Source organism: Dasypus novemcinctus, chromosome 3, assembly GCF_030445035.2.
Source record: "Dasypus novemcinctus isolate mDasNov1 chromosome 3, mDasNov1.1.hap2, whole genome shotgun sequence".
Lineage (NCBI taxonomy): Eukaryota > Metazoa > Chordata > Mammalia > Cingulata > Dasypodidae > Dasypus > Dasypus novemcinctus.
This window is the reverse complement of record NC_080675.1, coordinates 111,667,558-111,695,274: the sequence shown is the minus strand read 5'-3', so window position 1 is coordinate 111,695,274 and position 27,717 is coordinate 111,667,558. Positions and strand designations below refer to the sequence as shown.

At 56.9% G+C, this 27,717-nt stretch overlaps 1 protein-coding gene across 14 annotated transcripts; it reads right to left on the bottom strand.

Annotated features, from left to right (window-relative positions):
- Window positions 1-266: 266 nt before the first annotated feature.
- On the bottom strand, window positions 267-27,096 carry BAHD1 (bromo adjacent homology domain containing 1). Of its 14 annotated transcripts, none has more exons than XM_004454977.5 (9): window positions 26,867-27,096; window positions 26,171-26,283; window positions 24,986-25,123; window positions 7,354-8,796; window positions 5,255-5,637; window positions 4,246-4,405; window positions 3,728-3,804; window positions 2,891-2,982; window positions 267-2,442 (listed from the first exon to the last, which is right to left on the bottom strand). In XM_004454977.5, exons 4-9 carry the CDS (start codon window positions 8,780-8,782, stop codon window positions 2,253-2,255), a joined length of 2,331 nt encoding a protein of 776 aa, XP_004455034.1. In that variant the 5' UTR covers window positions 8,783-8,796; window positions 24,986-25,123; window positions 26,171-26,283; window positions 26,867-27,096; the 3' UTR covers window positions 267-2,252. The 14 variants fall into 14 exon arrangements, with proteins under 14 accessions (XP_004455034.1, XP_004455032.1, XP_071070209.1 ...); XM_004454975.5 differs by having other exon boundaries at window positions 2,891-2,991; window positions 26,867-27,084; XM_071214108.1 differs by lacking the exons at window positions 26,171-26,283; window positions 26,867-27,096 and having other exon boundaries at window positions 2,891-2,991; window positions 24,986-25,146.
- Between the last annotated feature and the right edge of the window lie 621 nt (window positions 27,097-27,717).

Sequence of the window (27,717 nt, the reverse complement as noted above, 5' to 3'; positions counted from 1 at the left end):
CAAGGTGATGAGGTGGTATCTTCCTTACGCACCTACTCGGGGACCAGTTCCCAGGCCACTGGCAACCCAGGGACAGAGCAAGCACATAGCTCTGGCCACCCCTACGCCAAGAGGTCAACTCCTCCACCTCCTCCCCTGGCTCGTTCTTATTTCCTCCATTTTTGCTTATTGGCCTGTTTGAGCCCCTTGCTTTTAAGGGTTAAGAGGAACCGTCGAAATAAGAATGAACACACACGTCAAAAGATGACAGGACACACAGGAAATGATCCTTTTCTAAATCAATACAATTTCTCAAATTTATTTTTTCTTAAAGAAGTACTTCTAATCTCTGTCAAAAGGAAGGTGAGGAAAGGTCCTCCCTGCCTTGTAAACACTGAAATACAGATCTGGGAAACCAGGGTTCGAGACACACACAAAAAGTGCATTTTACAAAATATCAACTAAAATATATTTTACATGGATTATGCTTCCATTGAAATTCTACCAGCTGCATTTTCAGGTTCGAAAAAATATTTCCACATCTAAGATTTCAAAAGCATTTAAGTACTGGGCAGCAGACCCTGCCTCCTGGGAGGGGCCATAATCTTTCCTGTGGGTCAGGCTGGGCTCCGCGGCATCAAGGAATGGGCAGGTGCCAAGGCTGGCTCTCCAGAGCCTCTGATGCCACTCTGCCAACTTTCCAAACAGCTTATTCCATATGAGGGGACCCAAGTCCCTTCCCTTCAGGTTTGGGATTGGGTTTCCCAACTGTAAATTCACCTCACCAAGCCCAGTGGACCAATCAGGAGCAGTTTGTCTTCACCTGGACGGCACAGTGCCCAGGGGACCCTGGGGGGTCCTGGGAGTGCTCTCAGCCCCCGCCCGACTGTCCCCACCCATTGCCACCTCCTCAGCCTGCTGGGCCTGCCCCTGCCCCACCCCAGGGGAGGAGGACCCAGTGCAGTCCTCCTTGGCTCCTGCCCCCAGGGGTGCGCCTGCACGAGGTGCGCGGCTGGCAGGCTCTCAGGCCCAAGTCACACGGCACCCACCTCCCTCTCCCCGCCATGCTCCTCTTTGGTACAAATAGGAAATAACCAGGCTTCTCCAGCCCCCTCACAGGGAGCAACAGGGCCAGGGCCAGGCAAGGACGACAGGACGCTGAGCCTCCTGTCTACTCTGGGGAGCAGCATGAGGTGAGAAAAGGGCCCCTGGGCAACAGGAACCAACTGAAACCCACGTCCTTGTACGTCCCGGAGTGAGTGGCTGCAGCTCAGCAGGTCTGTGGACTGATACAGTGTTGATTCTCGCTGGGGTGTAAATTAGTGCAATCTACAAAAGACTAGGGTGAGGGGTGGCAGGGCGAGGGGAGCCACAGCACTCCTTTGGTTTGATTTCAGGTGGGAGTGGCTTCAAGGGTCATGTGTGAAGTTCTGCAAGAGGTTTCCTAGAACCTCCAAGTATAAGGCAAGAGAAAAGTCTTCAACAAATCAGGTAGCAATTTTCCTTGCCCCCTGCCCCCCACCCCCTCCCAGCACCCATCTGCCCTCCCAGACATGACAAACCCCATGGTGACCAGAGGACTTCTGGGAAGCCAAACCCGCAGGGTGGCCCTCACCAGGGAGTGGACGGCCGGCTGACTCAAGTGGGCCACACGACCATGAGGGCCCTGTCAATTTGTCCCAGCACAGGGGCTGCTGCAGCGGCAAGGAAGGAAAGCCAGGGAATGGCCCCAAGTCCAGGAAGAGGAAATCCATGCCCTGGAAGCCAGACTGGCTCCCGAGGCCTCAAAGGAATAAGCTCGGAGCTGTGCTAGAATCTGGGAGGGCCTGGCTCCGGGCTGATGGGGGAAGCAGCGGGTCACAGTGGGTGAGGTAAAGCTGGCCCCCACTCCCCCAGAGGGGCCCAGGGGAGGCTGCAGAGGGCCGGCTGAGTCTGGTTCCTGAAGGACCTTGCCCCTCCCGGAGGGCCCCGAGCCCCGTAGGCTTGGCCCAGCCTCAGGGAAGACTGCTTCTTCAGCAGTCTCTGCCCAGGGGACCACAACGAGGGGCCCTGGGCCAAGCTGAAGGCTCTGATGCTTTTCATGTACCCTGGCCTCCCCTCCCCTCCCCGTGGGGCCCAGAACCCATCAGGGCCCCTGCCCTCCCCCCTAAAGAGAACCACAGGCCAGCAACCTCAGGCCCCTGTGGCCCCATAACCAAGTGCTGTGCTTCAAGCAGTGCCCCCTGCCCTGAGCCCCACTCGCCCGAGGCAGCCCCAGACTGGGCACGAGGAGGCTACTGGGGGTTCTTGAGGATGCGACCATGGCGGAAGTCATAGACATGGCGGCAGAGAAACACCAGCTCAGGGTCCGTGTCCTCGGGCACCGTGCGGTGCGGCGGGGTGGAGTAGTCTGCAGAGGGCGGCACCAGAGCTGTCTTCCGGCTGGGGAGGCCCTCGCCTCGGCGCTTGGCCATGGCGCAGAATCTGCAGTGACACACCATTCACTGTCTTCCCCACAGGCACCACTGCCAATCACCCACCTGGTCCAGAGAGCTGGGACATCTCTCCAGCACCCCCAAGACTTGCTGCTGCCTCCTTCCCTGCCCCGGGGGCTAAGCCAGCTCTGCCAAACGCCAGTCCATCTTCTTTGTCACCAGAGAACCAACCCTGCCTGAGAATTGCCAATTCTCCTAGATTTACTTGAGAGCAGTACTATATAGACCCCCAACTCTCTCCCTCAGTGGGGCAACAATACCTTTCTTAGGCTTTAAAACAAATCAGATGGTAGAGGCAAGCTGTGAGGAAGAAAGTTTGGGTAGTTCAGCCCAGTAAGTGCCAGGGCAGAGCGAGATCCCCTTGGGGACCCAGGCAGCCCCCAAACAGCCCTGGGGAGTCTGAGAGGAGGCCAGAGGAGGTCTGAGGCCCCACCCACCTGCAGTACTCAGCAAAGGTCAGCACATAGCACTTCTCCTCAATGCAGGCCACGCTGTTCTGGTCCTGATGTCGAGATGCAAAGACTTCATTCTGCAAAGGCTCAAGGAGGGACGTTGAGGAGGTTGGTTACCAGGGTTACGAGGCCCCTAACTCCTGGCCTGAGATAACTCCAGCTAGTGCCCCCAGAAAGCCAAGGAACAAGTTCTCCGGAAAGAAATTCAGCCTAACTCAGCCACAGCCCCAAGGCATTCCTCCTGGGTGCCGAGCCACCCCAGATAGGCAGGTACCTGCTCTAGCCCCTGACCGCTATCTGTCCACGCCTGCCACCCAGGCACATGCCAGGCCTCAGCTAGGAGAAAGGAGATAAGAGCGTGCCCGGGGGACAGAGACCACGTTACTGACTACAGCCCCTGCTCCTGGCACACAGCTTGGGGAAGAGCCTAGGAGGTCCCAGGAGGAGGCTTTTCTCGCCCTGCCTCATACTGCAGACAACAGCAAAGGTGGCCAGGTGAGCCGCTCCACTTCCGTTCCGGTCACCATGACGATCCCATCCTGGCACCTCCCGCCCTCAAGATCTCCCTTTCTGCCTCCTTTTAAAACAAAGGTTGCAGTTCGTTCCCTTTTAACTGTGAACTGGGGCAACTGGGGGAAAAGGCTAAACCTGGCCCTTTTCCAGGTCTCCAATCTCTGGAGTCTGAAGCGCCAAGCTCAGGCACTCGACTGCCCACTGCTGCCCCCCACCCTGCGCTACCTTCTTCGTGGCACCACCTCTCCCTCGGACTCCCACTGTTCTTTGTGGTCCCTGTCTTCCCTGACCCGTCTGCAGGCAGCTCACCTCGTGCATGCTGGGACTGCGGCCTCCCTGTAAGTGCTCAGGTCTGTAATACCACAGGAGGCTCATCATCAGCTCTCCTGGGGTGACAAGAGAAGTGGTCATGGCTTAGCTGGAAGCCCGAGTTACTCAGCCAGGCAGGCGGGCTGGCCGCCAGCGTGGAGGCTCATCCAATCTCAGCGCCTGAGTCAACCCTGCAGGCTTCAGACACCCATATCCCTGGCCCCAGGCCAAGCTGGCATTCAGTGGCCTGGAATGCTGCTGGGGGCAGAGGGAAAAGGGGCACTGACAGGTGAGGTGGGGGGACAGGTGCCCTGGCCCTGGGGGCCAGAAGGGGTTAAGGAGCTGCTCCAACCCATGCCACAAGGTCATCTACGCAGCAGGGATCCGGCTGAGCACAAGGCAGACCCTGGGTCGGAAGCGTGGGGAGACGCACCAGGTCCGACTCCAGAAGGGGCAGATTGGGCCTGTAGCCCTGGAGCAAGGGGCCGCCCCGTGGGTCCTGGCCTGAGGCGGGGTACCTGATTCCGGGTTCTCCCACAGGGCAGAGATCTTGGCCACATAGGGGGTGGACGTCTTCCGCGGGCCTGACTTGAGGAGGACGGTGTCCCGGACCCGGATGGTCTCTCCGTGCCGCTCCACCGCCTGGTAGCTCTTTCGGATGGCTGGTTCTGGTTCATCCTGGATGGCCACCAAAGACAGAAACGGGCTTGAGAGGCCATGCTTGGCATGAGAAGGGATGAAGGGGAGGAGGAGGGCGATGGCACCCGCTCTACACCCTCCTCGGGGCAGTCAAACCAGAGGGTGGGAAACTGCAAAAGCAGGCTGCACACAGGCCTGTTCTCCCCAGACCTGGCTTCTGTGGACAGGACAGGGCAGGGATTCCCATGGCTGCAGAAAGGATGGGAAATGGAAACAAGGGTGGCAGAGTGATCCAAAACTGCTGGGGCTGTGCTCTGACGGCCACACCCCTGCCAGCCACTCACACTCCAAGCCCCATCAGGCTCCCTAGGGAAACAGTCTGGGTTCAGACCCTTAAGCCACCATTTCAAGTGGCAGAGCCTTGGGCAAATCATGTCATCTACTGCTATGCCTCAGCCTCCTCATCTGTAAAATGGGGACCAGGGGTACCGTCCTCATAGGGTAGGATTAAAGGAGATAATGCATGCAAAGTGCTAAGTTTAGTCCTAGCACCGAAGAAGCTGATGTTCCTCTCATCATCCCAAACACTCCGGGATCATCTAATTCTCTGCCCAACCCAACTCCCCCTACACTGACTTAACCTCAGATGGCAGCCACCAGCTGTGACCACGTGTCCCCTGTCCTGCCTAGGCCACGATGGTGGTATGGGATCAGTCGAGGCGGGGGGAACAGGCTGGGATGTCACGACTGGTTCCTGGGGAGTGAGTGAGCTGGAGCTCCTTGTCACCTCCCAAAGCTGCCTGAGCCAGGCGTTCCTGTGACGATATCAGCGTAGGTTCTGTGTCCCCACTGTCACCGCCCCCCCACCAGCCGAGAGCTGGCACTCACCAAGACATAGACGGCCTTCTCACAGGCAGCCCCAACCGGCACCCAGCCATTAGTGCGGCGGCGGCGGCGGCGGCGTGGACGTGGGCGCTGGACACGCGGCTGCTTGGGGTGGCTGGGCCTGCGGGCAGTCTTGCTCCTTGCAGTGTGCCTGCAGCCAGAGCCTGTGCGCAGACCTGACTTGGAACCGCTGGGAGGCTTGGCGCTTTGAGGGCACGCGCGGGCTACTGTCTGGGGCTCCGAGGTGGGTGTCTGAAGATGGGGGACGGGCTCTGCTGCAGGTGGCACACTGGGCACAGGGCATCCCAAGAGGGGGTGGGCAGGTGAGGCTGGGTGGCCAGCTTCCGGGAGAGGAAATTCCAGCTGGCCCAGGGACCTGCAGCCTTCTAGGAAAGGAGAGTGGGGTGAGGGCGGGTAAGGACAAGCAGTACACCAGTAATTCTAAGTGCGGCCTCAAAGACCCCTGAGGTGGCAAGAGGGCTCAGGAGCCTTTGAGGAGGATTTTTCCAACTTACTGCCCAAGGCAGCAAGGGTATTTCTTGACCTTGGAGATGGGCCCGCAGACATTTTCATTTCCCCTTCCAGCCTAAAAGATGGGGAGGCAGTGAAAATGGCTTCTTTAGCTCTGACATAAACTTCCCTACTCTAAGGCTTCCACAGTGCTTAGGAGAAGGGATTCTGGGGTCAGAAGTCCCAGCCTATGAATGCCTGACCTTCCACTTACCAGCTGTGTGACCTGAGACAAGTTGCTTTACCCCTCAAGTTCCCTGCAACATACATGGTAGTTGCAAATAACATGTAGGCGTTTTTCCTATCGATGTATTAACTCATTTCATCCTTACAACAACCCTATGAGACAGATACCATTATTACCCCCTTAATTTTACAATTAAGGAAACCAAGACACAGAGCAGTTACATGACTTGTCCCAGAGTCACAAAGTGGGGGAGCTGCGATTTTACCCTGGGCCGCCTGGCTCAGCATCTGTGCTCAATTACTTTCCGCACCGCCTCTCGAATGTAATGTGTTGAGAGTACTGCCTGAGACAAAGTGTTTTCTGGTGTCTTTATTATATTATTAGAGCAAGGGGGTAAGGGTCTTGGATCCCATAGGTTAGGTGTCTAGATCTGGGGAGCACAAGACAAGGAAAAGCCCAGGAAGCAGCCTATTCTCATTTCTTAAGAGCTCCAACTCACGCCAGAACCTGAAACAACCAGTCTGGCCAGAACCAAAGGCCCTATAAAGTTGTTTTATAGACCCCTAAAGAAGGGGTGAGGGTGAGGGGAGAGCCCTGGGAAGACCCCGCCCCTCATAAGCCCCCTCCCCGCCCCCACAGCAGGACAGAGGTGTTGGCCAGGATGGCTCTGTTCACCTCATTTCCACCCAGCAGTCAGGGAGAAAGCCTGGAGGAGCAGGTGAAGACACTCCTGCCAGTCTGGGGGAAGAGAGATGAGTTCAGGGCATGAGCCTCTCCAAGGTATCTGCGTCTCACTAGGAAGGCAGACACCAAAGCAGTGGGACCCGCTACCACCCCTTCTGCACCAGGGAGCTCTGCTTGTCTGTTTTCAGGGTGCCCGCTCCTAGCAAGGTGATGCTAAATCTGGACGCCACTTCATATTCAAAGCCTGCCTGGCCCGGGGACCGGCCGGCCTTCCCGTGAACACTCGGCGGGCATGCAGAAGGCCAGGTCTCCCTGAAAGTAAGGAACTGAAGCTTTCCTCAAGGAGGGCAGAAAGGACATGGAACAACTTGGCCAAAGCTTTCATTTCAATGTCCAATTTGCTACTCAGAGTCTAAGAAAAGGTATTTGGAGTCGGAGGATCGTCCCTCTCCTGGCCCCTGCACCACCACCACAAACGGACCTGCTGGGCCAAGAACTCTCCATAGACAACCTGGGCAGAGCAGGGCGAGGCCGAGGTGGACAGGGGCTGTCCTTCTGGGAACGCTCCTAGGCTTGGGGCACAGACTGGAGGGCTCCCTTCTCAGAGCCCCCTGCCTCCCATATAGATGCGAGTCCCCAAGGTACCCCTGCTCCTGCCAACCCTCCTAGGATACCAGGTCTCAGAGACTCCCTGGCATATGCCACCCCTGGGAAGGCTTACCTGCTGCAAAAGGCATTTTGTAGGGGCAGCCGCCACAGGTAGTGCCAATGTGGGACAGGGACAGGGGCAATACTCCGCAGAGGCTGTAGCCATTCACTCCAGTGTCCTCGCTGGAGCAGTAGCGAGAGGAGCCCCAGGGAGGGTGCTGGAAAGGGGTGCCCGTGGACACGGAGCTTGGAGCCAGGAGGAGCCCCTCGTTAGGTGCAGCCACGGGGGACAGCTTGCCCTCGGGGAGCATGGGGCAGGGGGAGTAGCCCCCACACTGCAGCCCGTCCTGGCTGCAGTACATGTAGAAGCTGCCTAGCGCAGTGAGCTCAGGCCCACCACACAGGCCACTGTAGTCGGCAGGGTTGCCAGGCATTGGCAGGGGCGACAGCTGGGGTGTGGGGAAAGAGGGCTGGTGCAGTTCCTGCTTGGGGGCAGGTGACTCTTCGCCTGGGCGTCCAGGCTCCGGCTTCAGAGATGCCTGCCCGCCCATCAGCAGGGGCAGGCGGGAGTGCAGGCCCAAGGGACTCTCCAGGGCCTTGCTTAGGGGCTGGTAAGGTGGCTGAATGGATGGGCCACGAGGCGTGGCAGATGGCCATGGCCCCTCGGGGTGCCCTTGCCAGCTGGCTGGGCCTCCAGCCTCCCCAGAGCCGGCCCTCTGCCGGGCCTTGGGATAGTTCTTGCCGTTGACCTTGGCCCACTTTGGCCGCAGGGCCCTGGGTGCCGGTGGCTCGGTGGAGCGCCCATCTGCTTCTGGGTGGGCACGTGGCAGACGCAGGGGTAGCTCCCGCTCCTGGCTCAGCTTCAGGAAGGCGGCTGCATTCAGGCTGGCCAGTCTCTTGGGAGCTGGGTCACCATCCCGGCGGGTGCCTTCATCTGGTGCTGGCTCTGGGGACAGGTCCCGACTTCCTCCTCCGAGGTCCCCCAGCCGGGGTCGCTTCTTAGAGGAGGACCAGCTGCCTGCGGCCCGGTCGCGCTCCCGGCTGCGATGAGGGTCTCCCCCTCGACTGCGGCGGGTGCCCGCCAGGCTGCCGGTGTCCTCCCGCTCCAGTAGCAGGTTATTGAGGGCCTCAGCATTGAGGGAGGCCAGACGCCGCTTGCGGGGTTGGGTGAGGCCGGCGTCCTCACTGGATGGGGCTGGGCTGGGGGGCTTGGGCAGGTCAGGGGGCAGGTCATCGGCCTCATCTGCACTGCGTGGGCCGGCCACATTCTCCAGGCGGGTCAGCAGCACTTTGCAGGCCTTGGGCTTCTCAGGGACTAGCGGGCGCTTACGCAGTGGGTAGTTCTTGCGGCGTCCTGTGAGGTGCCCTGGGCTCTCAGGCATGCCTGGCTCCACACCCTTCACCTCCTGCTCCGTACTGCTGCCTTCCATCTGCAGGGGCTCCCTGCGGTCTGTGGGGCCCGAACTCAGCATGGGAAGGGACTTCCTCCGAGTGTGTGTCATGGAGTACCTCCAACCTGCAGGACAGAAGGCAGGCGATGAGAGGGGCCTACCCGGGTCTACTCTCCCCTTCACTGCAGCCTGGCCTGCCAGTAGCCCCGACCTGCCCCCACCGCATCTGCAGCCTGGATGTTCCCTGGACCCCTACTCCAGTGTGCAAAGGTCCAGGGGGGTCACAGGCGACCAGCATCTGTGCCCGGCCTGGTCCTCCCCCAGCCCCCACCTTCAGGGTTCCACTCTGAATGGAGTCTCCAAGAGCCAACAAAGCAAAGCAGAGCCAAATCAGAGGACAGAAGGAGCTGGAGGCAAAGCTTTCTGTTTCCTCTACTCTTTTTTCTGTTTTAATATTTATTTTATTTATTTCTCCACCCCACCCCCACCCCCCCGTTGTTTGTTGTGTCCATTCGCTGTGTGTTCCTCCATGTCTGCTTGTGTTCTCATTAGGTGGCTCCGGGAACTGATCCTGGAACATTCTGGAGTGGGAGAGAGGTGATTACTCTCTTGAGCATCTCAGGTCCCCTGTCCTGCTACGTCTTCTTATTTTCTCTCCTCTGTGTCTCTTGTTGCATCATCTTGCTGCGCCAGCTCTCAGCGTCGGCCGGCATCCCTGCGCGGGGCAGCTTTCCCACGCGCTAGGCAGCGTTCCCACGCAAGGCAGCACTCCTGCACAGGGTGTCATTCCCATGTGGGCTGACACTCCACGTGGGCAGCTTGCCCTTACCAGGAGGCCCTGGGCGTCGAACCCTGGACCTCTTATATGGCAGAAGTTTCCCTCTACTCTTTTCTTTTTCCACTAGACACCCATCACAGGACAAGAGGTGGCTCTGGAGATAGTGAGCCAGGATGGGGCTTGGCAGGGCATCTCTTCCTCCAAAAGCACTGCCAAGGCATCGCTAACCCTGCCCCCAGCTGCGAGCTTTGAGACTGGCCAGAGAAGGATGAGAAGATGGGACAGTGAGGAGATGAGCTAGAGAACCTGCCTGCTAGAATGGGCAGGGGCCAAGTCCAGCCGAGTGCTCCCTGCCTGGCACATGATCAGGCGTAGCCACAACCTGACCTTGTTGGAAAAGCCCCATGAAGCGTGAGGGCCTGGCTTCAAGGAGCCATGGGTCAGGGGAGGTCTTGATTCAGGTTCTAGGGGAGGGCAGCCCAAACAGTACCCCAAAGGTAGGGAAGGGGTATCAATGGGTCTGGAAGCAGCATACTCCTAGGGTACAGAAAACCCTGGGGACCACAGCGTTAAACACCACTAGCCACAAAGAGCCGGGAAAATAAAGTACAAGAACTAAAGTGGGGGCAGAGTGGGGCTGCCGTGTTAGACCTGCCCTGCTCCCCAGCCTCCCTCCGGCGGGCGAGGGGGCAGGCTGGGCATGGGGAAGGAGGGATGGGCAGGCCGGTATGTATGTGTGTGTACAGCCGGCCCTGCCCAGTGAGGGAGGACAGGACTGGCTGTCCGCTGGAAGCTGGCAGGGCCAAAGCAGCGAGGGATGACAAGCGCCAGAGGGTTCAGTGGTCAGAGACCAATGGGCTGTTTATTCACCTCTCTCCTCAACCCAAAGCACAGGCTCTGCCAAGTAAGGTGCCAGACACTCCTCTGCCCCTTACCAGGCACCCCTGCGACCCTCCTCCCCACCAGCAGGCCCAGGCCTTTCAGCTTAATTTACCCACTGCTATTGTTATTCATACTCACTCTACCCACGAGGCAGGGAGCAGTCCTGCTGGGCCAGGGTTTAACCCTGAAAGTTCCAAGCCTGAGGGCTCCCAGGGAATCCTGAGCCCTTCCCAGCCAGCTCCTGTGGCCTTGGGCCAGTGGCTGGGGTTACAGGGCTCCTCGTCTCTGGGACACAGCAGTGGTCGAGAAGGAGTGCCCGAAAAACTAGGCTGAGGGCAATGTGGGCGACGTGGGCGACCCTCACCCCTGAGAAAGGACTCAGAAAACTGGAAAGGGAAGGCAGCATGCCAGGTGCTGCTCTGGCCACATGTAGGGACCTGCCGCAGCCCAGAGACCAGCCCCAGGCAAGATAAAGAGTCACAGAAGGCAAATCCACTCATTCCAGAGGTGCATACAGAGAGCTCGGAAAAAGCTCCCAAGCATTCTGCTAGACTCCCTTAAGAACCTTATTGTCCCTGTCTGCCTGGCGTGCTTCTCAGCAAGGTCTCCTCTCACTCTCAAAAGCACCACCATTTCTTAGAACCCACAGGCCCTCTCCTCACACCCAGAACATCCCCTGCTGGAGGTGGGGCAGCAGAAAACTAGAGAAGCAGAAGCGTTTACTTTCTAGGAAAGCCTAGGCCCAGCCCTCCCACACTCCCAAGGAGCCTGGTGCTGGGAGAATGAGCACACGGACCATGCAGCGGAGCCCACCCGAAGCCCCTCAACGGGCTCCGAGTTACCAGCAGAAGGGCCTGGAAATGACTAGGGACCAAGGCTGTGGTCACTTGAGCTCGTGGTCTTTGAAGACAGAGACACCAAGAGCACAGCACGGAGGGGCAAACAGGAAGACCGAGCTTTTAGGCCGGGTGTGTGAGAAAGTTCTTAGTAGGAGGTGGGTGGGCCCGGTGGGCCCGCCCCAGCCCAGAGCTTGCTGGTGGCCTGGCCTCATGAGTGCACGGTGTGGGAATCCTGGGAGCGTGCACCCCCCACACCACAGGCTTTCCCTCTCAACATACGAAAGGTCCTGCAGGGAGAGGTCAAGGTGCCGAGAAGGCACCATGACTGCATGTCTTCTCACTTTCAGGAGCCTGTCCCCACAACCTGACAATTTGTTCCCTGCTCTTTAACCTCCCATTCAGACCTCCAGTCCCTCCAGAACACACAACGTCCACAGGGGGGACAATCCTGGGTGCAAGTCGCAGTCCCAAATGGACGGTAAGACCCTCCCGCTGGCCTCCCTTGACTCTGCCAAATCCCGTCATCTGCTAAAACAGCCCAGGGCCGTCAAAAGCACTTTGCAAATCAGCTCCCCGGCTTCACGTGGTGCCTAAGGCAGCGGCAGCGTCCCCCACCATCCAGCGTCCCCCACCATCCTCGAGCAGAGGCTGGGGTCCCTGCTGCCTGCCCCTTACCTCACTCCTATCTGAGATCTATACGAGATGCTTGGCTGCAGCTTTTCCCTGGGGTGGGGCTAGGCGGAAGGGGCTCCCAACCTGCCTGGGCCCTCCAGCCTGCAGGGGGTGGCCCAGACAGGTTGTGGGGAGAAGATCCCACGAAAGCGGGAGGCCTGGTTCCCACTCCGGCACTACCGACCCTGCTGTCCCTCCCACTTACACAGGAGCTCAGCCAGAAACTTTCTACCACTGCCAAGAGACAAGGCCCGCCTGGGTTCCCTCAGCATTACTTTCCTCCTCACTGGGAGTCCAGGCTCCCTCCAGAGAAAGTTCCTAGGAGAGGCTCCCCAGGGCATACTCCTGCTCACCTAGACCTTGTCTAGCAGGCCTGCACTGGAGAAAACCAGTCTGACTGTACCCAGCTCTGAAGAGCAATCGGCGGGCTGCCAGGAAGGACAGTGGCTGGCTGGGGGTCTCCGGGCCTAAGACCCAGCATACGCACTCTGCAGGTCCAGTCCCAAATCCAAGTGTACTCAAGGGACAGCAAACAGACCTCTCAGGCCTAGGTACCCTGGGTCTCAAAATCAAGGGGGAGATGAGCGAGTGCCAAGACCCAGGCCTAGCTGCAGTGTCACAGCAGCGTCCGGGCCTCAGGGCCACCCCCAGCCTGCCCCGTGCCAGGAGAAGCCATCCCCACAGGAGCAGAAGGAGAAGGAGAACCTGTCTCTTGCCCTCAAGCTCAGGAGCACCAGGCACTGCCGCCCCCACCAGCGCGTGGGTGGAGTACCCCCAAGGTGCTTGGTGGGTGGCTGAAGGTTCAAGGAGGGAGGGAGGCTCAGAAGATTAGAGGGGAGAACAAGGGTGGGGTCCCACAGAAGCTGCACAGGGGCAGGAGGAGGCCCAGCCTTGACTACTGCCCTCCCCTTACTTCTGGAGCTCTAGACCGTAGCCTCTGGCCCCATCCTCAGGTCTCAGGTTCCAGCGCTCTGCCCACTGCTCTTCCAGAATCCGCCCTCATCCATGGAATTTTACCTTTTGCTCTTCAGGCTTTTTTGGGGGGTGGGGGTAGGGGGAGGTACCGGGACCACGGATTGAACCCTGGACGTTGTGTGTGGGCAGCCAGCCCTCAACCACTGAGCTCCGCTGGCCCTGCTTGGAGCTCTTAGGTAGAAGCAGACCCGGTGGCCACCTGGGTGAGGCCCAGGAAAGGCCCAGCCTTAAGCCACCTCTTCCAATTCAGCTGAAGCCACACAACTGGCACCGAGTTCAGCTCTGTCCTCTGCAGCCCCTCTTGGCAAAAATGCCCGCCCCCTCTCCAAAGGGAATAACAACACTTTCATGAGCACTGAGTTTCTTGAATCTTCCATCAGAGAAGAGAAGTGTGAAAACACAACTGTGGGCTCCCTTTCACTTAAATTCAGTTGCTGTTACTTCATGGTAAAACAGAGAAATGAAGCCACTGTGATTCTTATGGTAAAACCAGGTAAAGACATGGCTGGACTCTCGTATCCCCAAGACCTGGTAATGTAGAGAAAACAAAAGCTTTGAGTCACACAGACTTGGATTTCAATGTCAGCTCTGCCCTTTATGAGCAACTTCTCTGAACTTCAGATTCATCTAAAACTGGTACACCAAAATGAACCTTACCTATGAGCGGCTGTGAGGATCACATGAGTAAGCGCAGAGCCAGGAACAGGAGGCAACTGCCCCTCCCGCTCCTCCAGACTCCGGGAGGAGGACAGCCTGCCTCTGCCGGGGCCTGGGTGTTTCCCCACAGCAGGCAGCAGCTGGGAAGCCAGCTTCCTCCCCTGTAAGAAATCTGAAAACCCAGCCTGTACCTGAACTCTTCCACTGAAAGCACCTGAGTGTCCACCCTGGGCTAAGATGGTGGCACCGCTCCTTTTCCCTTGCAGGGCCCCAGCGTGGGACACTCAGTTTACAACATGGCAAGAGGGCAGGGACACAACAGCCACACACCTCTGAGAAACACACAACTCTACAGTGAAGGCAAGTTCTCCAGATGCTAAGAGCAGGGCTAGATCCAAGGGACGGGGTCAGAGGGCGAGTGTTATGCCTGTTCCCACCATCTGACAGCTTTGTCAGTGCAAGAGTCTCCACTCCAGCAGCTCGGAGCAGGAGCCACGCACACCGCCCAGGACAGTGGTGGACTCAGCCACCAGCCCCACTTCCCCAGTGCCCCTTCAGCCTCGCTTGCTGCAGATCACTCAATTCACTCTGCAATCAGGCCGGGGTCCTAGGAACGCCCAGGCAGGAAGCAGGGAGCACGAGTGAAGGGAACTGGCCTGACCCATCTGGACGCGTGCGGGCTTGTTTTACAGACTGCCCTCAGGTCTGGCGGCCATCTGAGGATTCGGCGTCCCTGGAGGCACCAAGCCCATCGATGGCCTGCCAAACCACCTGCTCCTCATGCCGGGGGCTCTGGGGGCCCAGAGGCAGGAGCAGCTGTTTAGGGAAGGTCCACTCCTGCCCCACACCATCAGGTCCCACCTTTGTTTGGCTACTCCTGTCCATTTTGACACATCCAAGCAGGAAAGCCCCAGGAACGGAAGCCCAGGGGCTTCTCCCAAGTGTCCTGAACCTCTGCTTCTTTCCACCTCCAGAGGCAAAGCTAGGCACCCTACCTCTGGGACTGTAAAGAAACACAAATCCCTGTGGGGAGGGAGGGGAGTTTTAGCTTAGACTATAAAGTAGAACCCCGTCCCCATTTTATATCAGAAACTCAGTAAATCACAGGAATCTATCAACAGTAGAGCCAGTGGAATCACCTTCCCATATAGTTAGAAATTACCAACACCTTAGTCTCGGGGCAAGGTCTTTCTACAGGTGGGGGTACTGAGAGTAAGACAAAGGCGTTCCCCTTAGATTTAGAAGCTGATACACACACACACACACACACACACACACACACACACAGGGCTCTAGGCTAGGACAGTGGGCAGAGAGCACTGTATTTAGTCACACCACAGGGCTTTAAGAAACTCTAGCCTGACAAATTAGAAGGTAATCTCCACGTTAATACAAGGAAGCCTTTAAAGACACATGTCCCCTCTTTAGGTGATCTGCCTTCCCTAAGCTTCTCCCCCACAGCACAACCCCTGTGTGTGTGAGGGGGACCTGGCTGAGCAGGTGCCAGCCTGGCTGAGCCACAGGGCTGTGCTCTCTGCAGCACTCCCAGGCACAGCACCTCTGTGACCTTTGTCCCTTCAGCCAACATTTGCTGGCCCTGCTGTGGCCCAGTACAGTGGAGGCAAGTGCCCACACAAGGCTGGAAGCCACTTTATGCCACTGCTAACCATAAGAGGGTTTGAGTAAATAGCCTGAATGTCTCTGAGCCTTGGTTTCCTTGTCCACATAGCAAGACTGTGAGGATTACATCAAATAAGGTTTGTGAAGTGCCTCGCAGGAAAACGGCATAAAGTGGGTGCTCACTATAAGCTCATTCCTTTTCTCTTTCCCATACATGCCAAGAACGAGGCTAAATTCTGAAGAAAAATACAAAAACAGTAAGAAATTGGAGCTAGGGCTGGCAAGAAGACAAAAGGAAGGGCAGAAAAGACAGATGGTGTGGCAAGGGCAGCTTCTGAGGGGACCTTTGGGTGGGGTCTTCTTTCGAACACTTCCTGAGTGTGTACTTCATGCCAGGTGTACTGTGGGAACAGGAACCCAGAAGAGAGTGGGCAGCATAAACATCTGGATGCAGGAAGGGGTGACAGATAAAAAGCTGAAATGTTGGAGGTAGGAGACAAATGCAACTTTTCCCAGACTCAATCCCACTGGATCCATGTCAGAAGGATGGACCTGGGATTACTCCCGGCCGGGGGACAAAAGGGTTCCAGGCTTAAGGCTCCCTCAGAGACTCCACACTGCCCATGCTGGGCCAGAAGTAAACCTACTCCTGCGGGCAGGACCGTTTGCCCCAAGAGTTAATAATAGGGGAAAACCAAAACAGGAAGCTCAGCCAGGACTGAGTGCCACGGGTCCTCAGCAGAACGAGAGGGAAACCTTCCCATCCTGATGCACAATTCTTCCAAAAAGATGATAACACTGGATGGATTTATGCTTTATTAATACGTATCAGTAAAATGGATTTAAAAAGATGACAACATTGGCTCACCAGCCTGCTCCAGGCACCTGCCCAGGAGCAGCAAAGGATATGTGTCGGTCCAAACACCAGGATACTCCAGAAATCAACCACTTAAGACTTCTAAACCGGCTTGCCAAGACCGTAGGCACTAACTCAAGTCCTAAAGAGAAGAAACTGACCAGTCAGGCCAAGATGGGCGCTCTGCCTTGAGCCTCCACGACAGGGCGCTAGCCTCCTCCTCAGTGAACCCCCATGAGGAACAAGACCCAAGAGGGGGCTTCCCGACACTCTGTGAGCAGGAACAGAACCGCACCACGAGGCTGACCCCACCAGAGTCATGGCTACCCAACCATTCGGTATCTCACACCTAATTAACCAAGTGATTACTGCTACCCTCAGAGGATGCAAACTCTATAGGGACAGGTGGTTCTGTCTTCCTTGCCACTAAATTCCACCCACAGGGCTTAATAAGAGCTTGTGGAATTAACAAAGATCTGGTTGCCCACCTGCTCCACCCCAAATAACATTTCTACCCTAGACAGATGGTTCTACCTATAGCACAGGACAAACACCCTCTGATCCCCAAACTCTTCCCCCATCCCTGGGAGTCCACTGTGCCTCTTCGATTTAATCCACAGTTCACCAGGATTACTTGAGGGAAGGTCTCATAGTTATACAGCACAAATCTCCTTCTCTATCATCCTTTTTTTTTTTCCTTCTTCTCCCTCCCAACTTGTCCAGCTACGTCAGGAAAATATCCCTCTCTTTCTATTTGTTACCTCCAGCCCCTTGAGTGAGTGAGCGTGGAACCAGAGGCACGCTCGAATCAAGATGAAGAACATCACCCACACTAAGGTGAAAGCAGCAGCAAAGAACCAGTGTCTGCATTATCAGCCCCCAAGCCCCCGAAGCGTGCCCGGCAGGGAGTTCTCAAATCACTGCCGAGACTTCTCTAACAGGGGGGCTAATGTTTGTCAACACTCATCTTGAGCCCAGCACAACAACCCTAGGAGGGAGCTGTCATCTCATTCTTAGGAGAAGAAAACAAAGGGACACAGAGGTAAAAAGAGAAGCCCACGAGCCCGCAGTTGAGAGCAGAGGCAGGGCAGTCCAGCCTGTCCACCCCAAAGCCCACACCCCCCACTGCAATGCGCTGCCTCCATCTAGGGTCTCACAGGACAGCTTCTGGGTCACAGACAGACTTCAAGATCAACTTTTGGGGAGCAGATGTGATTCAAGCGGTTGAAAGCCTGCTTCTCACATGGGAGGTCCCAGGTTTGTTTCCTGGTACCTCCTAAAAAACAACAACAAGCAAACAAATGAAGAAAAAAAAACCAACTTGGGGAGCCAATGTGGCTCAGTGGTTGAAGGCCAGCTTCCCACATACGAGGTCCCGAGTTCAATCTCTGGCTTCTCAAAAAAAAAAAGATCAACTTTCACAATCAATTTTATTTTCCTGTGTTGTTTTCATTTCTGGCATTACAACATATTTTCGGTCTTTCCTGATTTTTCCTGATTTTTCACCAGAAAGGAACTGCAAATGTACTCCAATTAAACGACACTTTACAGGCATCCATGTAATATCCAGGGAACAGAAACGTAATTTTAAAGGCTGTTTCTACAGAAAAGTTTGCCTTAAGTGCCTAGTAAGTTTACACGCACTTTTGAAACAAACCTGCAAAAAGGATGAGGGGACAGCACTTTAAAGATAAGACATGCTGCCCTGATTTTAAAGTAAAGTCTGAAAAAGTCTATACACTGTCCCCAGATGTCTAACCATATCTCTTGCCTCAGGTGAAACCCAATTCTTCCAGTACTGACTGCAACGAAGACTGGTAAGCGGTCATCACTCCCCAAACAACCAACCATCTTAATAGGCAAAGACATATTAGCTGCCCTTAGCTACCTTTTTCCAAATGAATAAATCCAAATCCTTTCAACGTTCTCTGAAGATCATCTCTTACAGTCATTTCATCATTTTTATAATTCTTTCCTGCGTCCTATCCAAACTGGGTAAGCCCCTCCAAGCACAAAGCAGGGGCTCCTCCTCACCACTGGGAGGGCCTGGGGACAGGAGAAAGGAGACTCCAGCTTCCCTTCTGTGTCAGGATATCATGGCTTCTAACAGCACCCTAATACCCTTCCCATGGTTTCTACAAAGATCGTCTAAAAATTAATATTTCACCTCTAAACCAGATGAAAATGTGATTAACCTTCAAGTGTTGCAAAACCAAATTTTCCCCAAACATGTTAGACAGGGAGTTGCACTTGGTGAAGGGCCTAAGTGTGGGAGATCCCCTCTCCAGAAATCTGAAATAGCTGCATCCATCACACCACGTGAAATCTCTGGATCACAAGAAGCAGAAAGATGCCAGGTCCCACACCTCTGTACCTGAGGAGAGGGGTCAAAGCACCTCTTCCCCAAGTCCACTGGGAAAGGAACTGGCACAAGAAAACAGATTTAGACCTAAGTTCCTGCCTGGCATTAATCCTGTTAACCAAGAAAAGGTTCTTTTTCTTTCATTCAGGTAATATGGTCACTGTGTCTTCAAAATAAGTTCTCAATTCAAATCTTGGTAAGACTGACATAAGCCCGTCCCTTTTTTCCCCTGGCGGATAGGGCCTACAGAAGATATCAAGGACACTGCCATTTCTCTGTGGGAGGGCCTTTGAGTCAGGTGAATAACCGTCTTTGCAGTTGTCTCCCACTGGGAAAATGAAATCTGGATGAAAACCCTCCCCAGGACACAGCACAAAGTCCTGGAGGTACCCGACTCCCCAGGGCCTGCTCACCACATCAGACCACGCTGCCCATCGGAAGCTGGTGCTTGGGCTCAGTGGCGTCCAGGTGCTCGCCAGGCCTGTCTGGTCCAGGGCAGACAGGTGAGCAGCCTCGTGGCCACTGCTGCTCTTCCTCCTCCTCCCTTTTAGCCATTTTACTGCTCATTAGCGGCAGTACCAGGAGGTGGGCAAGGGAACATAAAGGAGCTGAAATTTAAACCAGTCCATTTTACTCTAGTTAGGTGCCTCCCATAAAACCAGGCAGGACTTCATCTTCCAGGACCTCCCTGTCCCCTGACCTGGGGAGGTCTGCGCAGCCTGAGGGGTCAGGAGCTGCAGAGCCCCAGGACTTCAGACAGGGGCTTGGCTCCTAATCTTCATGAGCTCTGGACTGCAGACTGGATTCTGAGACTTTTCAGGGTTCACCAGCACTTCCAGCCATGTGCTGACCGGTCAAGCCCATGAGTGCTGAGGCTGTACACTCTCCTTGTACCCCAAAGGCCCCAAGTCCCCAGCACAATGGCAAGTTCACAAAGGAAGTGAGCCTTGCCAGACTGTGCTAGCAAATTCCCATAAATATTTGGGTCCGGGGTAGTATTGCTTATGTAAAACGCTTCCCCATTGAGAGATGCTGCTTTATTTACATTCTTCACAACCCATTCATAAAAAGGAGGCCCTTTAATGTTGGGGCTGTTCCTCTAATGCGCCATAAACTCAGCAGCTTTGGCTGGCAGTCTTAGTTCAACACAGGCTACTTCTCAACTCCAGAGACTTTTGTCCTTAAGATTTTTTCTTCCCTCCTTAATGACTCACCTTGCAACAGGGTGCTGAGGCCAGATGTTGCCAGAGCAAGGCCAAGAGGAAAACAGACAGATAAAATGAAGACACACACAAGAAAACACATAAGTTCTCCTGGATGCTGGGACACAGAGATGGAAAGGAATGAAAATAAGTAAATTGAAAATCCTCACCAAACTCCAATTTGAAGTATGTATGTTGGAAGGTTGGGGGGAATTCCTTCCAGGTTATGGAAACTTCTTTCATGGGTGTCAACTGCTGCCCAATTTATACCAGAGTAGGTGTGGAGGGGAGTATTTTTCAATCCAAAAGAAAAGATAAAGGAGAGTTCTTTCTGTTTTTTAAATTTGCATTATGAGTGAATAAATGAACAGGAATTTCCCCTGCTTTTTGCTGCAAGTGTTTATGGGGCTACTAGCTCCAAGAGCGGTACATTTGCTAAGGGTGAAGAAACTCAGGCAATCCCCAGGAAGAGAGGAAGGACTATGCCCTACAAAACACAACAAAAACAGCTTGAGCAGCTGAGAGAGTCCAGGAGATGCGTTCTGAGGTAGCTTTTCTCATGCTACAATAAAAGTGAAGAGAAGAGAAGTAGTAGGGAATTTTTTTTAATTGATGGGGGAGCGGTCTACATTGCCATGGCAACTGAGAGGGGTGGGTCTTCCCCCTTGGAAGGGAAATGCTGGTCCATTAATCATCAAACTGGGGCACAAAAGGGAGGTTTGGGGAAATGGGATGGATGCAGAATTTATTTTCTCACTGTCTAGACTCAAGCCTATCACTGGTCCTCTTTTCCATTTCCCCCATGGTCCAGGGTCGAGGGTGAAGAGAGGAAGTCCAGAGACAGATGGGATCCTAGCTTTCCTTTCAGATGGGTCCAGTGTGGGGCTGATCCGCCCATCCCATCTCAGCGATGCCCCCACAGACTCTCTCCTCCAACAACAGTCCCCAAAGTCCTGTTCACCGGACCAGACCCAGGAGTCTTTTTCTTTTTCATTCTCAGAACCATGTTTTTCCCCTCATTTACACCCAGGATTGAGAAGAGATAAAACATATGGATTCATTTAGCATGGACAACAAGGAAAATTGCATAAGAGCAGCAAAGCAGGGTGGAGAGAACAGCCTGCTGGGGTAGGAGGAGAACAGGATTACAGCCCTTTTCCAATTCATGCCTATATGGTGTCATGTGGGCAATCCACAGGACAGACGCTCACCAGCCGGACTATCAGAAACAGCAGCTAAACCTCATATGTTCCCGGTGCTAGAGCACCCCAAACATGCCCTACCTATCTGCCTTTTACAGAAAAGGGTGGAAACACCCAAGGACTCCAAACATTGCTGAGGACGCCGAAGGGAAGAGTTCCTCTCTTCTCACTCCAACTGCATTTCATCATTCACCACAAACTCTGTTCACAGGACTACACAGGGTAACCTGGAATATCCACACAAAAAAAGGTTTAATGCTCATGCCAGCCCTGTCCTTGAGGAACCCCCAACCTACAAAACCACCCAAGAGTCTGCTGTAAAATTCAGGGTCACAAGCTCAAACACAGACTCCAGGCCTGGAGGGGCCAGGGTGTCAGCGGGACCCAAGCCTGGGCCTTGAAGGACGAGTGGGGTTCAGGCGGGAGGAGAGGAAGGCAAACAGCTCCTCACTTGACCAAAGTGGTAGGAGCAAAGATGCAGGATGAGAAAGGTATGCGGCAGGGCTAGGGGAGAGTTGTGACAGTAATGCAGGCTTGATAAGGGGAGCAGCAGAGCAACAGAAAGGGAGGAAGACAGAAAAATGAGACAACCTCATCACTGACCAAACACCCAGAGCAAATCCTTCTAAACACTTGATCTGACTGACCTGAGGCTCCTGCCAGGTAAGAGCCTGTCAAAGGGAGGAACATTACTTTGGCAACTCCCCTTTACAGTCCAGCAGCCACACCAGACCGCCCCTTTCTTACTACCATGAAAAGAAGTTACTGCTCTGGAATCATATACCTCGTAGTCCCACAGAAGGCTCCAGGGCCATGGGATTCTTCATCATTCTCTGGACCTTAGACATGCAATTAAATTCACTCAGAATAAACTTCAGCCTCCTGCCTGAGGTAATACTTCCCTTCCCCACAATCTCAACTCCATTCAGGTTGGTGTCTAGACCCTCCTGGGGGCCAGGAATTAGCACCATGCCCACACTGCTCCAGTGCAAAGGCTGACGCGCAGCTTCCTCAGGGTGGGATTACATCCAGCCACAGCAGGAAGCTGTTTATAACCAACCCCACCTAAGGTTAACACTCTAACCCAGAGTCTCAGCAGAGGCCCATATTCAAAACAGCCAGCCTCCCTGTCCTGGTGGGCCCAACTCTTCCATTAGGTGTGGGGTCACATGAGGAGATACAGGAGCTCTGAGTGAGTTTTCACAAATGGAAAAACAGCGTCCAGTTTAGAGTGGTCACCGGTGGGGTTAGAGGCACCCAGAGCCTAAGGCAATGGTTCCCAAGTGTCCTCCAGCTGGCAAAGGACAGGGGTGGCCTTCTGGGACATGTTCTCTTTCTAGGACCCTTTTTTCCTTTCTCTGGAGGACATGGAGGGTGAGGGGAAGAGATTCTCAAGTAGCACAAAGGAAAAGGACTAGAAACCTAACTTTTTTTTTTTTTAATTATTAAATTCCTCCCTGGATTTATAGACTCAGCTTCTTATTTCCTTAGGTGGAAACCTCCTATGGCTAAAGAAAAGTGCTGAAGGCAGTTGTGGAGGAACTGCTGCAGCATATTTTGGGGGTGTCTCCTAGTCCCCAACCCAACCCAACTGGTCTGTACTCTAAGACTCTGTCGACAATGGGAGACCAGGAGATATCACAAGCCGGGTAAACCTCTGCCCATAGGCAGATTCTGCTTGCTGAAAACCCCTCATTCCTGACAGGCTCTAGAGCCGCTCACCCCGACAGTGGTCACAGTGAATCCAGCAACCCCGTGGACATGGGCCAGGGCCCACCGTGCGCACACCCTCACCCCCCGACCCTCAGTTCTGGCCGGGTCCATCCCACTCTTCCCGGGTCGGCGAGAAGATCAGTGGCTGGAGCACTGAGCCAGTGCCGCAGCTCTTCTCGGCGGGCTCCCCGGCCCCTGCAGTCCCCGAAGCAGAGTCCAGCCCTGTCGCCCGCCCCTCAGGGTGGGTGGCTCGGACCCGCTCCCCTCCCCGACGCTACCACCTGCGCCCGCTCCGGCGTCGCCTTTGTCCGGCGCGTCACCACGGAACGGGCCCCTCTGGCCCGACCTGACCCGGCCCCCGGCCCGGGAGAAGCCACGGAGAGGTAGACAGGGCCGGGCCAGGCCGGGCCGCGAACACGGGGTCCCGCTGTCACTTGGAGGTGGTCTGACAACTTCGATCCCCCCGCCCCACCTCGGACTCGGCCCTCGCCCCGCACGGTCCCCGCCGGGCCTCCCGCGGCCCACACTCCGCTTCTCGAACCGGTCCCCTTCCGTCTTCGGCGCCTCCCTTCCTCCCAGCCCGATCAGGTCGGGTCTACACTACCCCCCGCCCCGGCGCGGCCCCCGTCCCCTGCCCCCCACCCAGCAACTATCGGCCAGCTCCCAGCGCGGGAGGGCGCCCCCCACCCTGAGCAGGCGATCCCGCGGCGCCGCCCCCGGCCGCGGCCCCTTGCCTCGGGGACCGCGATGGGGGAGGGGGCGCGGAGGGGGCCTCGCCGCCCGCGCTCTCGGAGGCGAGCCGGCTCCGCCGCGGCGGGGAAACGACCGGCGTCCTGCCGCCCTCCACGGCCCGGGACGCCCGCGCCGCCGCCGCCCGGCCGAGCTGCCACCCCGCGGCCGCCACCCACCCCGTCCCCGGCCTGCGAGGCGGGCGGCCCCTGGGGGCTGTCACCTCGAGGCGCGCCGTGGTCCCCGATGGCGGGATCGTGGCGGCGGACCCGGGGGAGAGAGGCTGCGCGAGCCAGCGGGCGGCCGCACCTGCTTCGCGTCGTCCGTGCGTCCGTCCCTTCCCGGGCTGGCGGGGGCGGCGGCACGGCGCGCTCGGTGGGGCGCGCTGACGGACGGCCGGTCCTCTCCCCCTTCGCTCGTTTGCCTCCCTCGCTCCCTCCCGCCCGCTCGCCCTTTTCGCCCTCCTCGGACCCCTGCACCTAGCTTACCGGGACTGGCGGCGCGGACGGCGCAGCTCGGGGCGTCCGCAGGCCCCGGCCGGGCTGGAATCCGGCGGCTGGAACCCCCCGGGGGCGCTCAATTCCCGGGCTCCACGCTGCTGCGTCAGCGCCTCCTCCTGGGGGCCGGGGCCGGGCGGGCGGAGCGGGGGCCGCGGCCGGGCGGGGCCGTCGGGGGGGGGGGGGGGCGGCGGGCGCGCCTGGCCGGGGCGGGCGGACAGCGGGGTCCGGACGGGCGGGGCTGGCGGCCGGACTGGCGGACTGGGGCCGGGCTCCGGGATCCGCTACGCCGCTCGCGGTTCCCCCACAAACTCCCCGAGAGCGGAGCCTCCGCCGCCCTCCTTCCTGCTTCCTCGTCCACAGCCAATCAGCGGCGCGATTCTCGGCCAGCTCCGCCAATCAGCCGCCCCGCCCTGCGCTGGCCCCGCCAGCCAATCCGGCCCTCGGCTCCCCCTCCCCGTCTCCGACCAATCAGAACCGTGGGTCTGTCGTCCCAACGCAGGGGGCAGCACGAGGCGGCCGGGGGAGGCTGTGCGGGGAGTGGTGGGGCCTGGGGGGAGGGGTACGGTGCCAAGGGTGGTGGTGGTGGGGGGTGTTTTTCTTTGCCGGCTTCTTGGATTTTCTCTTCGTCTCCAGAGCCTGAGCCTGTATTCCATGGTGACCCAACCCTGGAGCCCCAAACCCCCAGCTGCTACCCTACCTTCCCCCGCCCCTTGAGAAATCTTATCTCGCCCTCTCCCTGACCGTCACCCCTAGACATCCCTCTTCCCCCTTACCATCCTCCCCAGATCCACTGGAGAAAACCGCGGGCCGAGGATCACCCCACCCTCGCCAGCGACTGCTGCCCCCCAGGGCAAAGCTTCGGGAAGACTCGCCGAAAATCAAGCGAGGACAACCCTTCTTTCCTGCAAAAAGGGCCCCAGACTCCGGCGTAAGGGCCCCGAGTGCTGAGAAGCCCCTCCCGCCCTTGCCTCATCTTTCCGACTTCCCTGCCTGCCACGTCTCCTTTCCTTTTTCAAGCAAGGTCGGTCCTGGCTCGGTAACCCCTCACCCGCATCTCTTTTTCCTCTTTCTCCCCTTTACCTACCCCCCCACCCCCCAGCTTCTAATTCACCCTTCTCAAAAGCAGAGTGTGGAACCTTCATCTATTTCCAGCTGACAGCAGAGCCTGGTCTGTGAGTCCTTGACACCCACACACCCTCTTCCAACCACCGCGGGGAACATCAGGGCTCTCCGCGGGAGGGGGGAGAAGGCGGGCAGCCTGACAGCCGCGGCTGGACTTCCTCTCTCGCGTCTCCAAGCCTGGCTGGGACCAAGTGTCGATTCTTACCTGGCTTCCCCCTCGTCACCGAATGCTGTGGCTCCAGTCTTGCACACCCACAGACGTGCCTTGCCAAGCCTGAGCACGCCCGTGTGGTCAGCGGGGTGGGTGGGCACCCAAAGCTGAGGTCACACCGGGAGAAGGTCCCTGTGAGGTGTGGAAGGGACTGTGTTGGCTCAGACACCTTCGTAGCACCAGAGCCTGCCTAGGGCTTCACTTCAACAAGCAGCGGGGATGCACACAGTAGGTTCTAGAGAAATGCTGAGTCCACCCCTGAACAAAGCCTCATTCCTAATTCAGGCGGGGGAGGGGAGCGTTGGAGGTAAAAGGAGCAGCAGTAGAAAGGGTAGTGTCAAGTCACCGGGAACTGGGAGCAGCCCAGGGAGGGGCTGGGCCAGGAACGCCCTGAGCAGAGAGAAACAGAGTGTCGAGTCCTCCCAGGTGGTCACTAAGCAAGAAAGAGAAACCCGGCCTTGGAGGGTGGCTGAGCAGCCCCTCCCTGAGGGTCTCCTCCTGCACTCCAGTAGTGCCAGCCTTTGCTAGGCAGCCTTGAAGGGAATCAGGGGTACTAGCCACTGTGGGTGGGAAATAAAACCCTAGAATGGTTCCCCCTTTGCCTCCAGAGCTGTCAAGGGGATACAGACAGTTTAACTGTGTTGGGGGACACTTAAAAGAGGGGTCTACTCAGCAGGGGAAGTATGTGAAATGGAAGCAAAAACTGTGACACAGAAATTACTCCAAGGGTCAGTTTCTCCTGGGACAACTGTCCCTTACTTCTCCCACCTCCCACCCTCAGGGAAAGCAAAATCCCCAAACCTATAAAAGTAGGACACTAAAGAAAATTTCTCTACTCCTTGAGCTTCCCAGGGCAAAGATTCCCAGCAGCTGCCTTCCCACCAGGCCAGCCCTACTTCCCCACCTTACAAAATTCTCCCTTTCCCTGCCCCATCTGTCCCATGGGCAGATTAGCCCCTTCTTGCCCCCCACTCTCCAGTGGAGATTAGTGGTTGAGAGTAACAGCAATGGTGGCCGCTGGAGCAGAGCCCTCCCACCTGGCAGTCTGGAGCCCAGGCCAGGCCGACAGAAGAGGGAACGGGCTCCTGTCAGTGGCCCAGCCAGTGCTGACCTTGGCAGCTCCTTTGTGCCTGCTATTAGGCAGGGAGTGAGGCCAAGAGGGTTAGAGGAGAAATGTACCTGGTCACAGGAAAGAAGTCCCAGGCAGCAGGAAGCCCGGCTCGGCCCAGGAAGTGGTGGCAGCTGGAAGTTGGAGGACTGGACTTCCTAGCAGAGGGGAAGATGCAGTGGCCCTAGGGTGGGGAAAAAAGAGCTGTCTTTCACCCGGGGCCCTCGTGGGAAGGAGAAGAGGGAACGCTGGCCGGAGGGGAGGCAGAGTGGTCGGTCATGAAAGCCAGCTCCAGGCGGCCCAGCCTGCCCAGCCTGGTCTCCCCCATGTGGGTGGCTATCTCCTTTGCCCCAGGAGGTCCTGACTGAGTGGGCTATGGTTTGGAGCCACAGGCCAGCTAAAGGCACTTGGTGTTCCTCCTATGTCAGTCTACTGATTTACCCCTGACCACTGCCCTGTCCCTCCTCCCCTACGCCAATGCTGCTTGTTGAAGCCAGTCAACAAACCAGCAAAGAGGAGGGTCTAAGGGCTGCACAACTTACCTTGGGCAAAGGGACCTTTCTACCTCTCCTCTCCTCACCCTAGTCCCAGGGACCTTTGCGACGATGGGGCCTCCTTCCCAGTCCAGAGCCCTTCCATGCCTAGGAAGGGCTCCACCTCTTCCTCCTTCCTTCAGCTCCCCTAACCTTTTCTGAGCCAGTGCTGCCCCCCACCCCACCCCACCAGAGCAGCTATGCCAATGCCTGGGGCCCAGCACCTTTCCTCACCCTGGCACACCCAGCAGGGCAGAGCTCCCCCATTGAAAAGGTTTGGCACTCGGTTCCTGGGGAGGAATGGATCCAGCAGATCATCAGAGCCACCCCCTTCCCTGCCGCTGGGTAGGGGGCTCTGTCTACTCTGGCGATTCCAGACCCATCAGGAAGGGTTAACTGCTTCCGAGCTGGAGAGCGGGGAGAGAGAAAGATGCAGAGAGGAAAACATCCAGGGCCGGGAGAACATGCCGCACACCCCTCCCCCACCGCCTACAAACAGACTGACAGCCGGGACAGACTGGCTGCTCCGTCATCTCCAGTCCAGCCGCCAGGCACCTCCCCCCACTGCCCGCCGCAGTCCCTGCAGACTGCCGGCCCTCGGTTCCAGCCACCTGGTACCCGAGCAGGGCACCCCAGCGGGCAGCGCAGTCTCTGTGGTGGCGGCAGTGACCACTTCCCCGCCCCCCTCAATTCCACACCCAGGTCCCACCTCTTTTCCTAGAGTGCCTGAACTCCAGGTCCCAGGGAACAGTCACTGAGCCACCCGGCCCCTTACCACTAGACCAGCTGAAGGCACAGCTCCCTGGGGGAGGGACAGGACAGCACCAATTAAATGAGCCTGCAGCACTCACCCCCTCCCCCATCATAGGAAGCCCCCGGGGGTGGGGGAATAAAGAAAGCTGGACTTTTATAGTCCTTTTGCTTTGACCCACTCCCTCTTAAAGGGATCAGAAACCCCCTCCTTAAAGGGATCTCCAGAAATTATTTGCCCCCAGGCAAATCCAAGTGCAGGAGGCTGTTTGGTTACTGCCTGCTGGGGCCTCCTTCCCTAAGGATGTGGGAGGCAGAAGTGTTCCCCCAGTGAT